At 47.9% G+C, this 15,505-nt stretch overlaps 1 protein-coding gene across 3 annotated transcripts in view; it reads left to right on the top strand.

Moving 5' to 3' along the window:
- Nucleotides 1-15,505, top strand: part of PLXNA4 (plexin A4) — a 472,240-nt gene that overhangs the window by 224,164 nt on the left and 232,571 nt on the right. For all 3 annotated transcript variants that reach the window (XM_074573192.1, XM_074573194.1, XM_074573193.1), the window contains exon 4: nt 12,247-12,378. In XM_074573192.1, coding sequence (XP_074429293.1) covers nt 12,247-12,378 — 132 coding nt within the window. The remainder of the gene's footprint in view (nt 1-12,246; nt 12,379-15,505) is intronic.

The following is a 15,505-nucleotide window of genomic DNA, read 5'->3' on the forward strand; positions in this document are numbered from 1 at the left end:
CAGGAATGTGTTTGGTGTGGTCCTTTCTGCAGGAATTTGGAGAGGCAGCTGTTTCTCCATTTGGTAGTGACTAGGAACAGCTTGTAGCTCAGTGCTGGAGACTGCAGGTGAATCCAGCCAAATGATATTGGAGAGGACCAACAAATTGTCTAGTGGCCTTGGAAGAAAAAAAGCATGAGAGATGGCTTTGGGTCACTAACGAGGGACCAGCTGATGGGAAATGAGAGGAAGCCTTGGGAAGGCGAAGGCCTCAGTGAGACACAGCTGAGCAGAGATGGCTGCTGAGGGATTTGGTCTTCATGGAAGTTGGGTGATGGAAGAGCTGGCACTTGCTAGGACCACTGCTACTCATTGGGACTGGCTGGTGAGAAAGATGGTCTGTGCTGAGGCTGACCTGCACAGAGACACGTCTATTGGTCAGACATCAGAGACAAAAGCAGAGGAACCATTGGTGGATCAGCAGATGAGAACAGCCTTCAGTGGAGGATCAGTCTATGGGAGGTGAATGGAAGAGGTCTCATCCACTGTTCCAGCGCTGGGCCATTTTTCTGGCTGCTTGCATGAAAGGGGAGAAAGGGCAAGTGTGGAACTTTGTCCACAGACGGTATTTCCCTTTTATCTGAGGCAATATTGGAAGATAAGCATTCGCTCTTTCTCTCTTCCTTTTTTTTTTTTCTTCCTGGGGATAAACATAGATTATGAAGGTTAGAAAGGCTTCAAGGGATGTTTTTTATCTGATATTAAGTTCTTAATAGGTCACCTTGGCATTGAGAAGCCCAGGAGCTGAAAGAGTCAGCAATTGAATTACAATAACCTTTACAGAGCACAACCCTGTCAGTGGGGCTGGGGCCCAGAGATATGTGGGACCTCATTATCTTGACCTTAGCCCCAGGGATGTCAACTGACAAAAAGGACTGGACAGAGAGTCTGATCTGGCTGATTTCTTTGGAGAGCTTCTCTTTCAGGTTCCTCTTTCCCCTGGCCTTGGAGATAACGTGTCCCCGCATTGCTGACAGGAGTTGTTCCCAAGCCACGACTCCATCCACGCGTCCAGCCCATAGCTCATAGCAAGAGAGTGAGGAAAGAGCTCCGGCCCCCAGATTACTCTGTTTTCAGTTATGTACTCACAGCCCATCACTCTCTGCATCTCTCTGTAGTTATTTAGCACAAGTACCTGACACAAATATCGGTGCAAGAACAGAGCATCTTACTTGACCAGTGATACAATCTCTGGAATACGAGTTTTGATTTGTTTTGTTTAGAGAAAATAGGGAAAATGCGCAAATCCTCAGCAAAGCAGGAGCTTTAGTCTGCCTCTGATACGCTGCAAAGGGAAATTGCAGATGCATCTGTATATCTCCAAGATTGAATGTGACAAGCTATGATTGAGCTTGTTGCCCTCGCTGATGCCTGGAGCTGCACAGGGCACCGCGCCACCCGAGGTGTGTGTAAATGCCCGTAGTCAGATCAGATTCCCAGGGAGCAGATCCTTTTGGGGGGAAGTCTGTGTGCCCCGCGTGTGCTCCCACGCCAGACTCTGGTGGGTGTGAATGCACATTCGGTGCGTGCCTGTGCTCATCTTTACATCACCGTGTGTCCCCTTGCTGGTGACCAAGACCCTGTGGCACATCAGGGAGCGCACCCTCAATCCAGGCAGATGAGCCTTGGTGGGCAGAGCGTGTGTACGCCTCTGTGTGTGTGTCTTTGGGTGCCTCCATGTCCCTGCCTGCCCTGTCTGCTTGAGTATTTCCACCCTTTTCCGTGCTGCTGTGTTGACGTGTGTTCTGCTGCCCGTGCTCTCCTGCCCATGTGTTCATGCCTCCCATTGCCAAAGGGCAGCTGGCTTCCTCTCAAGTGACACAATGTCGTGAGGATCCGTGGGTGTCTCAAAGCTCACCCCGTCTGGCCGCAGTCAAAGGGCCCTTTGTGGTGCTGCTCTGCACCCCCCGCCGCGGGGCTCCCAGCCCTCCGGGTCACCGCGTTCCCGGCACAGTGGGATGAGCTCATCTCTGGGAGGAATCTGGTCCCTCGGCTCCATGAAAAGACACTTATAAAGGACTTATATTCATGATCCAGCCCATGCTTCGATCCATCTGCCCTCATACCATCCCATATTACTACATGCCTCAATTTCGAAGCCATTCCATGTAAGGATTTCTACTGCAGGCCAACTACGTTGAGGTCTTTGTCTCTGGCCAGTCCCATTCACACACACACTGTCCTTCTGGGTGTTTCTGAACCAAACGCACGCAGGGCTTTGAGCCTTTCTTGTAGTGCCACTTATCTGAATTGTTTTTGTCTACAGTTTGACCCATGCTAAAGAGCTGACCAGAGGTAGGCAGGCATTTGGGGTTGTGCACTTTATGTGCTGCCACCCAATGAATGCTCTTGTATGTAAAAGTTTAATTTTCATACTTTTTTTTTCGTTTGCATTGTTGTTCCTTTAATCTCAGTCAAAACTCACAGACTCAAAGCATCCGTTTATGTTCTCCTTCTGAAGAACCAGGCAGTAACAGGGTAAACATTTCAAAGCTAGCTGTCCCCTCCCCAAAATGTTGGCCATGAAAATGAAATTCCACCAGTTTTGGAGAAATGAAAGTGCCTGGAGATCTGTACCCTTCCTGCCAAGGTCAGTGGCTTTACGTACATCTGAATTCCTGCACCCTGAAAAATTGGAACAATATCTCATGATGTACCAGAAGACCTACAGAGCTAATGGGTCCAGAGGATTCCCTTTCAGCTCATGCAATAAGGTGCTGTGAGGAGCAGGAGATGACTTGATTGATGTAGAGTAGCCATAGGTGTGCTAGAGACACAACTGCAGGATCCAAAAGCCCCATCATAGGGCACATGAATGGAGTGGCACTGGGATGACCTCTGAGATAATCCACTGGGGTCATAAATACGAGCATCCAGCAACAAGATGCTCTCTGTGAGTGCTGAACTTTACCTCTGGGAATGTCAAATAGAGAATCTTTTTTCTCCGTGGAGGACCTGGAGGTGCTCTATAGAGCATCCTGTGGTAGGATATAAGCCTGATAAAGCAACACATGGATGAAGACACTCTGCTCTGTTGCCAGGGGGATTTAAATCCTGCAGAGCTCAGGAAGCAGACACAGAGGCTACACGGGCTCCTTCGGTGAAGGAACAGATTCATCCTGTGTTCCTGCCCTTCCTTTGTTCTGTCAGAAAGGTCAATGGTGGCAGGTCTTTCCTTGATGTAGTTTCATTCTCCCAAAGTACCCACTGAGCTGAGCAATCCTTGTAAGACCTGAAGCGAAAAGTTTAGATGTAAGATCTGGTGGCTACAGTGTTTGAATGGCCTCTTTGTTTGGCCAAACACATGCCTGATGCAAACATCACCTCTTAGAGATGCCACTTCTGTCAACATGAAGTTTCCTAGGATATATCTGCAGGTGAATGCTTTGAGTGCCCTACTTAATTTTCCACTGACAGAGGGCAAAGCACAATTTTTCGGTCTCAAATGACTTTTATTTTAGCTTGCAGGGTTGGGGTAGGTAGAGAACAAGTCTTCATGGGGTGCCTGGCAGCAAGAGCAACTGTACCAAGATGTCTGGGACCAAGGTGGCCACAGTCAGCGGAGCCTGGGCAAGGCCCAGGAGCTGTGATGTCTCCTGGAGAGGACAGAGGAGGAACAACAGGTTCAGGGCTCTAACTCTTGCACTGAGCAGCACAACCCCATCCTTGGGGGACAGCAAAGGCCTCAGCCCATGCCATAGGTGAGTGCCAGCAGTCTGTTAATAGATCGCCTGGCAGGGCTCGTGTCTGAACGCTGATCACTTGGCAGGCCATTACCTTGAAAAATGAGCTCTGCAGAGCTTGCCTTGTGTTGTTACAAACTAATGATTTGCATTGATTAGCACGTGGCTCATGAGTGTCTAATTTATCAATCAGGGAGCGCCAGGGGAACGTGTGTAAACCATGCTTTCAAAAATGATGTCATCTGTCAATTGGCTCGTGAATGTGAAAGCTGCATATACCTGACATGCTCCCCCTGGTGAGGGAGAAAAAGGACATGGTCATCTCCTTCCCTTTCCCCTTCTGCCCAGCTCTCTAGCTGTTTCAGTTTGGAGTGAGCCCCACAGTCCAGGTGCAGCCTGGCTGGCCACATATTAACCTGTATTTATTATTTTTATAGTACTGGGAGCAGCAGTCATAAACTAGGTGCTAGGTGCTGTCCGAGCCGAGAATGAAAGGCCGGTCTTTTATTTATATCTAATTTAGATCATAAATCTGTTGCAGCTGGGAGTATCTCTTGCTATAAAAGCGGGTGGGGAAGCACAGTGGTGGCACAGGAGTCACATGCCATGGGCTATGAAAGAAAGGGGACCTCTGTCAGCTAGGAGTTTGTCTCCTGGCTTGCAGGACCCTCTGGCCCAAAGCAGAAGGTTCATTGCAGCGTATCCCAGATCATTGCATGTTCACAGAATCACAGAATCACAGAATGGTTTGGGTTGGAAGGGACCTTAAAGATCATCTAGTTCCAACCCCCGTGCCCTGGGCAGGGACACCTCCCACTAGACCAGGTTGCTCAAAGCCCCGTCCAACCTGGCCTTGAACACTTCCAGGGATGGGGCATTGACAACTTCCCTGGGCAACCTGTTCCAGTGTCTCTCCACCCTTAAAGTAAGGAATTTCTTCCTGTTATCCAATTTAAATCTACCCTCTTTCAGTTTGAAGCCGTTAGCCCATGTCCTGTCATCACACTCCCTGATCAAGAGTCCCTCCCCATCCTTCCTGTAGGCCCCCTTCAGGTACTGGAAGGCTGCTATAAGGTCTCCCCGGAGCCTTCTCTTCTCCAGGCTGAACAACCCCAACTCTCTCAGCCTGTCCTCACAGCAGAGGAGCTCCACCCTCTGATCATCTTCATGTTGTGAGACAGTGACCCACCATGAAACTGGACCACCAGGTAGCCATGTCAAGGTGTGGTGACCCATGTCTGTCTAGGAGAGGAAAACTGATGGCCATCAACATTTTGCCCCACGTTTCTCCTGGCCCTGCTGAATTTAGAGGAATCCTCCTCAGCTCCAGGGTGCTGCGCTTGCCCTGCAAGGGAGATCTCGTATCCAGCAGATAGGCACATCTCTGTTTGACCTAATTTTGCAGCCTGGCTGGATTACATGAGAGGTCAGTGGGTGACTCCTCTGCAGGGATTAGACCCCGTGCCCCTGCCCAGTGTGGCCACCCATGCTCCCCGCCGGAGCCCGGCTGAGGGTGTGCGGAGGGAGGATCACAGTGCAACGCCTGCAGATGACAGGGATTAGCCGGCGGTATTCTGGGGAAGCTGTTTTCTTGTGTTTGCTGCTTGGAAAAAAGGCCCTGGGAACTGCGTGGATGGAGAAGGGGCTAAGAAGCATTCTCCTTGGCTGTTGCAATGTTGTAGCAAATAAGCCTTACCTGCTTGCTAACCAAAAGATTTAGATCTTCTAGATAAAAGAAATGTAGACCAGGAACCTGAAGGGATTGCAAGACCAACCCTTTTTGCTGTCGCTTCTGTCGTGTAGAGCAGATTTGTGCACTCAGATGTGCATATGCATCTATGGAGTGAGCTTGCTGTGTCTGTAGGTGCCTTCTGCAGGGGTATTTTTGTGTGTACAACTTTGGGTCTGTGGATATAATTGCATGAGTGATCACACAGGCACTGATGAGCTTGGGACAGCGTTTTAGAGTGAGCCTTGCCAGGATAAAAGCTGGAGGGCACTTGCAAATTTAGGGTGTGGGTCTCCCTTGGAAGCAAAAGGCTGGCGTCGACTCTCCTCTCCAGATCAGCTAGCATCACCTCTGGTGAGAGGGGCTCTGCCGTCACGACACACTGGGATCCAGACAACATTGAAAGCATGAGTGTTGAGAAGACTAAACACCTGGTTCTCCAGGATCCTGCTCTCCATATGGCTGAAGGTGCTCTGAGATCTGTGTTTGGATGGGCTGGCATCGACCATGCAAGCAGCACCTTAAAACATCTGTGCAAGAAAACAGAGAGGGCTGCTGACTATTAGGCATGAGCAAGAGATACTTCATCCCTTGCTTTTTCAATTAGTCTTTCTAAAAGCCTTTTGGATCGGTAGATAGACAGGGCTATTGAAATGCCATGTTTTATTAGAAATTGATCTCCTGTTAATAGGCTTTAAGCAAATTAGAACGGATTATTCGACTGGAAAACACACGCCAAAACGGAGAGAAATAGGAGGAGCATGGAGTGTCACCAGCCCCTTCCTCGTCTTTGCCAAGATCAATAGAGCTACATCATGTAACCCAAATCAATGGAAAAGCAGAAATAGATGATCATCATAATGGCTTGACATTAGATCATACACTGTCTGCTGTGTCTTTGCCCCCTCGTCATGCCAGGAGCAGCAGCCAGCAGTCCCGGCATCCGCTGGGGAACATTAGGTTCATAAAACAGGGAGGAACTGATATTGGAAAAGCAATGAAGTATTAGAGGCCCCTGTGCAGTCATAAGACTGTGGCTGGGCACTGCTCAGAGCAGCCTGGATTGATGTGCTGGGCTCCAGGGCTGCTTGGATCTCCTAGAAATGAGGTTTGCGGATCCTTAATCCAATAGTGAGAAATAATGATGGTGATTTCATTGAGAAACCCTAGGAGAAAGAGAGGCAGGGAGGACAAAGGAGGGATGCCTCAGGATACAGGGAGGACAGAGATTGTCCTGCCAGGTCTGGCTTTCCCTGCCCAAAAATATTTCTCCTTTCAGAGGCAGTGCCGCAGCCGTGTTCACTCCCTTGCATCCAGGACGAGGCAGCAGGGATGGATTCTGTGACCTGCGGGGCTTTGCCTTTGAAATCCACCCTTGCAACCTTCCTGGCAGCCAGTTATTCACCTCCCCTGGGAACTGGGGCAATTTCATGGCCAAAATAAACCACCAGCATGACTTGAGCAGGAGCTGTTGGAGCCCCGGCTGGAAGGATTGGGGATGGCAATGATGAATTCCCTTTAACTTCATCAGCCCGGGGGCTGCTGACGCTGCACAAAAGCAGAGTGGCGGGGAGAGACGGGTTGGCTGAGTGAGCCATGGTTCACCAGTTCCTCTTCCACTTAGTTATTCATTTAATTATTTGCAATTACTATCATCCAACCAGCGTGTGCTCCTGCTGTCCTCCTGGCAGGCCATCATGATCCTGCTCCTGACCATGGTCTCAGGAGTCCTGGATGGATTTCAAATGCTTTATACACAGGAGTTAATGAAGAGGGTCTCATTTTGACTCTGGTGGGCCAGGAATGATGCTCTGGGCCAGAGGTGATGGTTTTAGAAGAGTAGGAAACAGCTGAGCTCAATTGGCCCAGATGAAATGATCCATTCTTTTGCTGACAGAGACCAGTCCAAGCTGCTGAGACAATAAAATAGAGGTGAGGAAGCAGCACAGTCCGGGCTTGAGATTGTGCTTTTGAAGTGATCCTGAAGACAATTTTGAAGACAATCAGTTGTCTGTGCTTAATTTGCTGTGATTCATACAGCAAAGAAGTCTTAAAGTGTATGAACTGAGTTTTTCTTGGATAAAACAAAACTGGATGACGTTAAAATACTGATTCAGTCTACGGGATCAGGCTTTGATGGGTCTAAGTAAAACTGAAGCACATCTAGTATGCATGCTGAAATTTAGCAGGAAAAGTGTCCCTTTACAGGTATCTCCTTTTCTGCTATGCTATTTACTAATGTATACATACAGTTTGGGAGATGTTTTCCCAGCTCCGCTGCTGGCATGCTCGGTCACTTCACCTCTTTCTCACCTAGTTTCCACATCTGCACAATGAGGCTTTCCAAAAAAGACCGTCCCCATCCACCTTAGTGGAGGAATGACATGCCAACAGAGGTATGTGGCCCTCTCAGACTACGGGACAGGATCAATGCGCCAATCTGGAAGGCAGGTGTTTCTGTTGCTCTCGTGAGCTTAAAAATATTTGCTTTTTGCCATGATCATTGTTTGTCTTCCAGCAATGGGACTAAATGCTAGCACTAATTCCTTCTTTGTCCTCCAGCCCCACTGCTTTTCTTTGACCTTTTTGAGTCCATACCCATGATTGTGTCCCTCTCTTTTGATAACCATATAATCCCAACCTCTAAAACCCATCTCCCTCTTAGAAATGTGGTTGAGGCACCTGCCACCAACTTGCCCAGGAGACTGCGCTCAAGCATCACCTTCCTGTGGACCCCACAGCAGCTGGGGACACCCAGATAACGCTGAAAAGCACCAGTCAAGTGATGGAAGGTAGCTCTTACCTTCTTTCATCCACCAGGCCCATGGGCTCCTTGCCAGGATGCCTGTAGGGCTAGTCATGGCCAGGGTAGGAGCTGAGGGAAGGCCAGAGTCTGTGTCTTTAAAGATTAATAGTGTTGTTTGCTCATTAAGGAGATCGTTTTGAAGCCAACGCTAGCCAGAACATTCGAGTGCAAGCATCTGTTTGCTACTGGGAGAGGATATTTATTGTCTGATACTTCAATGGATGTAAATAAACAGCCAGACCTAGATAATGTTCAGACAAACAAACAAGCAGCTGCCAGAATAGGTCCCCTGGTAGTTGACCTTCGGGAAGCATCATGCTGATGTTTTAATAGCAGACGGCTTTGCAGAATGAAGCCCAGTGAGTACAGCCTTCCGGGAAGCCAGATTAATATGCTGCCAAACCGCGTTGGTCCCCGGGAGCTCTGCACAAGTGTGTTTGGTTACAGGAGGGTAAAGGAGCTTGGGGTGCTGAGTAGAGCATCTTGTGGTCCAAGGAGCGTGTGCTTGTCCAAGACAGATGTGTAGGCAGTGGGAACGGGTATTGCTGTGGTGGAGGGGATGAGAGTGTTTGTGGGAGTGTGCACATGTCTGGTAGTGGCGGTTGTGGTGGACTGAGCATTTTGAGACTCATGTATGGTCCTGGAGTCCCTTCCTTCCGTCGCTTCTTGCTCCCTTTCGTCTTGCCTTGCATAGATGCTCATGGTTTCCAGGCAGTTTCAAGGAGAAATCCCCACTGGACTGTCAGTCAGGCTCTAATCCCACAGCCTAAGAACATCTTGAATATAAGAATACCCATACTTCAGTCAGAATAAAACTCTATCTATCCCAGCACCCCAGCTCCATGTGTGGCTTGTAGCTGATGCTGGCAAAGAAGAGCAGGAACTGAGCAAACTGCTCGTGCGTGCTTCAAATTCCCTGCAATTGGCAACTTGGGGAGCTTTCCGAGCAGAGATTGTATCAGTGTCCCTGACTTTAGTGGTGATCACTTGCAGGCTTTGATGAGAATCTTCTCATTTCCCCTTCACAGACTCTTCTGATTTTTTTTATTTTTTTTTTCTAATCCAAATGCCCTGGTTCTAGTGGGTGTCTGGGAGCCAGGAATAAATCTCTCTCTAAGAGAAATTGCTGTGGTGTTGTTTGATGCTCAGAACTGAGAAGAATGCACAGGGAAGGTGGGCTCCATGCCTGGGGTCAAACATAAGAAAGCCATAGTTTGAGACAGGTAAAGGGATGGCTTGAGTTAAGGGACAGATTTTTGTCTGCAAGCTACAATAATCACCTCTTTGCTGGTGCAGGGCTCACACGGTCTGTGCAGTGTGGGTTAATGCCTGCCAGACTTTCTAGCCTTCTTCTGAATTTTCTTTTTCCTTAGTTACTAGCTTTAACTAGAAAGAGAGGTTTCTGTGCTTATAGTTTTTGGACTGCATGTGCGTGAACCCATGTGCGTGTGTTTGCACATGTACGGTGGAATGAGCCCACTTCCTCCCTCCCTCCCCCTCTGCAAAATAATGATTTTGCAGGCAATTAGGCCAGCAATAGCTGTTAAATCACTTCCGAGTATCTCTGTTTTCCTGGTGTGAAACCTCTGCAATCTTTTACCTGCACCGAATGCATAGGGGAGATCCCTGGGGGCTGTGCCTCCTGTCTGCGCGGTTTGTTAACTCCAGCGGACCATTTCTCTGCCTCTTCCATCTCTGAGCTCCGTCTCCTCTAATGGGGCCTGGCAAAGGCTGAGGACAGTGCCTGAGCCCTGGGGTGATAATTGGCTGCTTACATATCTAGTGGCCTACAGATCTGACCCTGACGATGCTGAAAAATCAAGGTCAAAGCAGCAAAGGCATAAGGTTTGTTTAGCAGAGTGATCAGTGGAGAGAGCGAGGATCTTCTGCAGCCTTCTGATGAGAACAAGCAGCCACAGGGGACTTGGCAGGGAGAGGAAAAGCTGAAACAGCAGGCGAAGCTCAGCAACTGCTCCCTGAGAGTGAGAACTTGGTGCAGGAAAGCCCCCATGGGAAATAGGAAAAGCTCCTGCCATGGGAGCATTCGAGTTGCCCTGGGCAGAGCCCCAACAGGGGGACTCCCGTGTTTCCCAACCTGCAGCCCTTTCTGTCTCCTTCCTTTCTCCTGCCTGTCCTCATCTTGAGCCCGTTGGCCTCTTTGCCCTTGACCTCATGGGTGAATCATATCAATGTCCACTTTCAAGAAGAGAGACTCTGAGGAGAAGAATTCACCCATTAGGGACCACGGACACAAGTGAGCCCTTTCCTCCCAGGCGGTCAGAGCCAGCGGGAGGCACGGATGCTCCGTGTTGGGCTTCAGGCCCTGACGTCTTCGTGCGTTGATGCTGCTGAGTGCGTTGCTGTTGTCACCAGATCCATTAAGATGAAAAACTAACTGCAAATCCTCCAGTGTCAGTTGGCCAGCCCAACAGCCAAAGCCTCCATGTGTGCCCACTTCTTCGGAGGCTGAGCATCCCGATGGGTTGCACACAGGATCTGAGCATCCCTGAGCACTATCCGCACACTTTGCTGGCACAGAGAGACCCTCTAACTTTTCTCTGCCTCGTTTCCCCTATTGTGAAATGAGGTTTCTTTGTTGTCATACAGCATGTGGGGAGATCGAGGAAAGAGGAAGATAAGAATCATATATCATATGTTCATATAACATATTTATATATGCTCGTATATGGTATATCATCAAATATCATTGCTGCCCTTTGCTCTTACAGGCTTTCCAGACCCTTTGTCATTCCCTCTCTCCCTTTCTCTTTGCCTTTCTGATATAGAAGATGATTCAGGCTCAGTTTCTTGGCTGAAAGGTTGATACAGAAGGAACAAACTCATGGACTGTGTGCCAGGGAACAGCGGGAATGGGTCTTGATACCATAAGTTCTCCACAGCTTGTTTTTTTCCTTTGGGTGGGAAGGGTGCATTTTGCTCAGCTATCAAACTGCATAAGTGCAAACCAGGGACTGGGGGCCTTTGGTCAGGAAGGTATGGAGAGCGTGATGTGGAACCCGAAGTGGATCTGATACGATTTTGTGTCTTCTAGGGAAAGCTGCTGTAATGTTTGTGTTGCTGCAGGATAGGTGATTTTCAGAAACTGAAAGGCTACTCACTGAAAATGTAACGAGGGAGACAGGCAATGTGGATGCATCTCTGAAATACGTGGCCAAGGGTTTGCTGAAGTCCAGAGCCTCACAAAGTCCAGAGGGACCCAACACTCCTGTGGATAGCTAGATTATCCCGAATTGTGATTATACTGTTGAAAGGGATTAAAAACCTTCTCCAGCTTGTTTTCAGCCCCGTATCTAGAAATTGGTTTTAGACAAGTAAATAAAACTCCAGTGTTTTGTACACTTTCCTCTGTATCTCTGGGTCACTGTCAGGGATAGACTGGGACTGTGTGTTTGGTTCCTTCTCATAATTCCAGTTATTGATGTTCCTAAGTGACACCTTGTTATGAGATGTGGCTGGAATCATAAGGTGCCACATTTGTGCAGGACTGATTTCAATGTCTGATATATGTAATCAACAAGAGAAATAGTCTGTGTTGTGTTGTACACTCTGCAATAATATATTGCCCCATGGAATATTAGCAATAAGAACAATAATACTGTCTGACTAGTATTTGAGTGAGTCAGTCCTGCAGAGTCTTGTGTGTTTTTTTTAATCTTTTGCTCATCATCACCACAGATTCTGCCCTTTGTGCCATCATTTTCAGCTCAGGAGATTTGTCCAGGCGATGACAGCAACAGAGTGATAGTGCCAGATAAAAGCGAGTAGGGTCTGTACTGTTCCACAGTGCTCTTGTGTTGATGGGACCAGCAGAAGCAGTTAAACTTGTTTTGTCCTTATTTTGCAATGACAGTGGTTGTTGTCCAAAAGACCTGGACCACAATGCATTTCTCCAGTGATTATTCTACAGTCTCCATAGAAAGAGGAAAAATACTCATGTTCTCTCCCTGCTTTTGTTTTTTGTTCTGCAGATCCGTGTGGATGGGACCACCAAGAACACTCTGGAGTATGAGATCATGCAGGTGGTGGATACTGGCCCCATATTACGGGATATGGCCTTCTCGATGGATCACGAACACCTCTACATCATGTCTGAGAAGCAGGTAAGAAAAGCCGTCAGTCCATGGTGCTTTGAAAGCTTTAAGCTTGATCATGTTATGGACGTCAGAATTGCACATGAAGTTCTGATAGTGAACACAGTTACTACACACAGTTACTACAAAGATGTGCTCTGTCGTTGGTCTCATGATTTTTTGTGCTTAGAAACCATTGCATTTACACACTGACGCAATTTTTGGGAGGCCAGAGGCGGAGAACTAAGGGGGCAGAACCCACCTCCAGCATTGCTTTATGCAGTACGCGTCCTACTGGCTACATGACAAGGAGTTCTACTGCATCTGCTGCCTACCACATTGCTCTCCACCCCCATTCAAACTGTGGCTACATCTGCCACAGATATGGAGAAGGGTAGCGCTGAATCACTTGGCTCCAACTGGAGTATTTGGAGAAGCTGGAGCCTCTTTGAGACACAGTGATCAAGAATGTAGGACGTTGCCTGCCAGGGCGCAGGCCAAGTTTAGCGTAATGTTCCTGTTGTTTTATTAGTATTATTATTGAAAATACTAACAGCCAGATTCCAAGGAAGGACATGGAAGTCTGGCTGATTTCAGCAGAGTGCTTGGCCTTAGGAAGTTTGCTGTTTGGGGTGGGTGGAGGAAATAGTTTTGCATGAAGAAAGTAATTGTAAAATTTAAATTAAACTTGTGGACGTATAGGGACTTGAAATATTGCGACTAGTTGATTCATGAGAGCTTGTGAGGAGCTTTACATCCCCAAAAAAATGGAGCAATGAGGGATTTTGGTAGGGTGATGGCAGGTGCCCTACAGTGCAGCTTCAGTTCAACTGGAGGCCACCAGTCCAAGTGTGACATGTTCACTGATACGTTAGGGTTCAGTGATTCTTTGAGCAAGTATTAACCATCTGACCTTGGATCATGTAAGTGGCACCAAACATAAAACATCCACTTGATGTGCTTCTTTTTGCCTTCATGAATTGCCTGGAGGATGTCTTGCTTGGGAACACACATTCCCGTAGCACTTTCAGAGCGATGTGGTGTCCTCCGAGTATTACCCAGTTCTTTAACACCGAGATCCCCCCTAGATGTTGTGTGGCGTGCTCTGACGCTCTGACAGCGTTGCTCTGCAGTGGTCAACAGTCAGAAGTCTCCAGGATGGAGATGGGCTGCAATGTCCGCTCTTCTCACCCACCCTTGTAGCAGTTTTACCACCCACTAATTCCTGATTTAAAAAAAGTAGCAGTGAAGAACAAAAAACAAGTTTCTTCTTCATTTGCCATGATTTTATAGACCCTCCTCATATCCTCTTCTGGTGTCTCTTTTCCAGGCTGTGGCTAACACTGAAATTATTAGCCTTTAACTAAGCTAAAAGAAGTTTTCTCCTGGCCCATAAGGCAGGGATACGTGCGTTTTTTGGAGGGAGGTGTTTAGCGGGGTTGCTGTGGTCCAGGAGCTCAGATGTGGCAGGCTGGCTATCCTTCTTCCCATGCAAAGTTGGTGCGTTATAGTTTCCAACCTATGACTGTCATCTCTTCTGCTTGAATAATTTTTTTTTAAAATGTTTTGTGTCTCTACAATGTCTCCAACCATCTCCCTAAGCTATGGATACCTTAAAGTTGGAGTGGAGAGGGGAGCAACTCTGTACATCTGTCTTTATTAAAGAGGCTGCAAGATGTTGATAACTCAGAAAAAAGGACATGATGACAGAGCTGGGATTGCCTTCTCATCTGCTCCATGCTGGGCAAGGATAGGATGCACCTCCAGTGCTGAAGTGAAAACAGTCCCAGTCACCTGCTGGGATGGGGTGGGAAGATGGAGGCAGGTGTTGCTTGTGAGCTCCTGGAAGATGTTGGTCAAGACATGGTTCCGCTTTCTTGTCCTTTTATTCAGTGGATACTTTTTTTTTTTGAGCAGAATGGGGCTTCCTGCATGGTCAAACCCCTTAAGCGTGACAATATGCCAATAATCAACCCACTGATTTCAGATTTCCCCAGAGTTTCCTTTTTTTGTAGGCCCATTTGGCAACAGGTCACCTCAGATAGCATCAGTGGCTTTGTTCAGCCCTTCAGATTTACGGAGACAATACATTTGCCTCCTTTGGACTGGTTGGTCTCATAACACACCCAGGAGCTGACTTGATTCTGTCTAGGAAAGGGCAACAGGGCAGCACTGTTCACTCTCACTTCCTAAAAAAATGAGTTCTGGAACAAGAGGAGCAAGTTGTTTTCCTCCATAAACTTCCTCCTTCCTTGTTGTTTTCCTCCAGAAACTTCCAAGAACATATTCTTGCTGATGTGTTGACTACCTGCACTGCCTTGACCATTACAGCATGAACAGACTCATTTTGTGTTTGGCTATTCTGAAGCACAAGCTTAGGCAGGTTTTTTTCAGGACCATAAGTTGCTGACAGAGCCCTATAGAGAACTCAGGGGTCCCTGTGATTTATTCAATCATCTCCTCCATCTTTGATGCTGAAGGGTCTCTGTATAAGAGATGTTGGTGAAAAGGGCACAGATTGTTATTATTTAAAATCTGATCCGATTTAGTGAAACACTCAACACTACAGAAGCCTTTGCCCATTTCTGATTTTATCTGCGACGTAGCAAGCAATGCAAATGACAGCGCTGCCATCACGGCAATGCAGACGCTATCTGTGTGCTCCTGATATAACGCACTTCAAGTGCTCGAATGAATTAGCATTTGTAGAGCCTTGGTGGCTGAGAGTGAGCGCAGGGGTTTGCCTTTGCTGGAGGCAGGACTATGAACAGCGTGGAGCAGTGCAGGCTGGCTGTGGGGAGCATATATCCATCCACTGTACCTGCCATGTTGCACAGTTCTTTTCATAAATGGATGAAGATCTGACTTATCAGAGGTTTTCACCGCCCACAGAAATCCCCAATATTGTGAGGTCACTGGAGATGAGGGAAAGGAGGGTGATGGCATGACCCGACCTTTTCAAAGGCAGGCAGGCACCAGGAATGGTCCTATCCCTGGGGAAGGAGGAGGTTGTCCCTCTGGCTGTGCCCTGCAGATAAGAGGGATCCTGTTGGGTGTGTAGCTACTCCATTAAAAGCAGTTTTGCCAGGCTTGGTTCCATCACTCACCAGTCTTCAAAAGGAATGAAGCCTCAATGATAAAGCCAATTTCTCCAGCT

The sequence above is a fragment of the Larus michahellis genome, chromosome 1, assembly GCF_964199755.1.
Source record: "Larus michahellis chromosome 1, bLarMic1.1, whole genome shotgun sequence".
NCBI lineage: Eukaryota > Metazoa > Chordata > Aves > Charadriiformes > Laridae > Larus > Larus michahellis.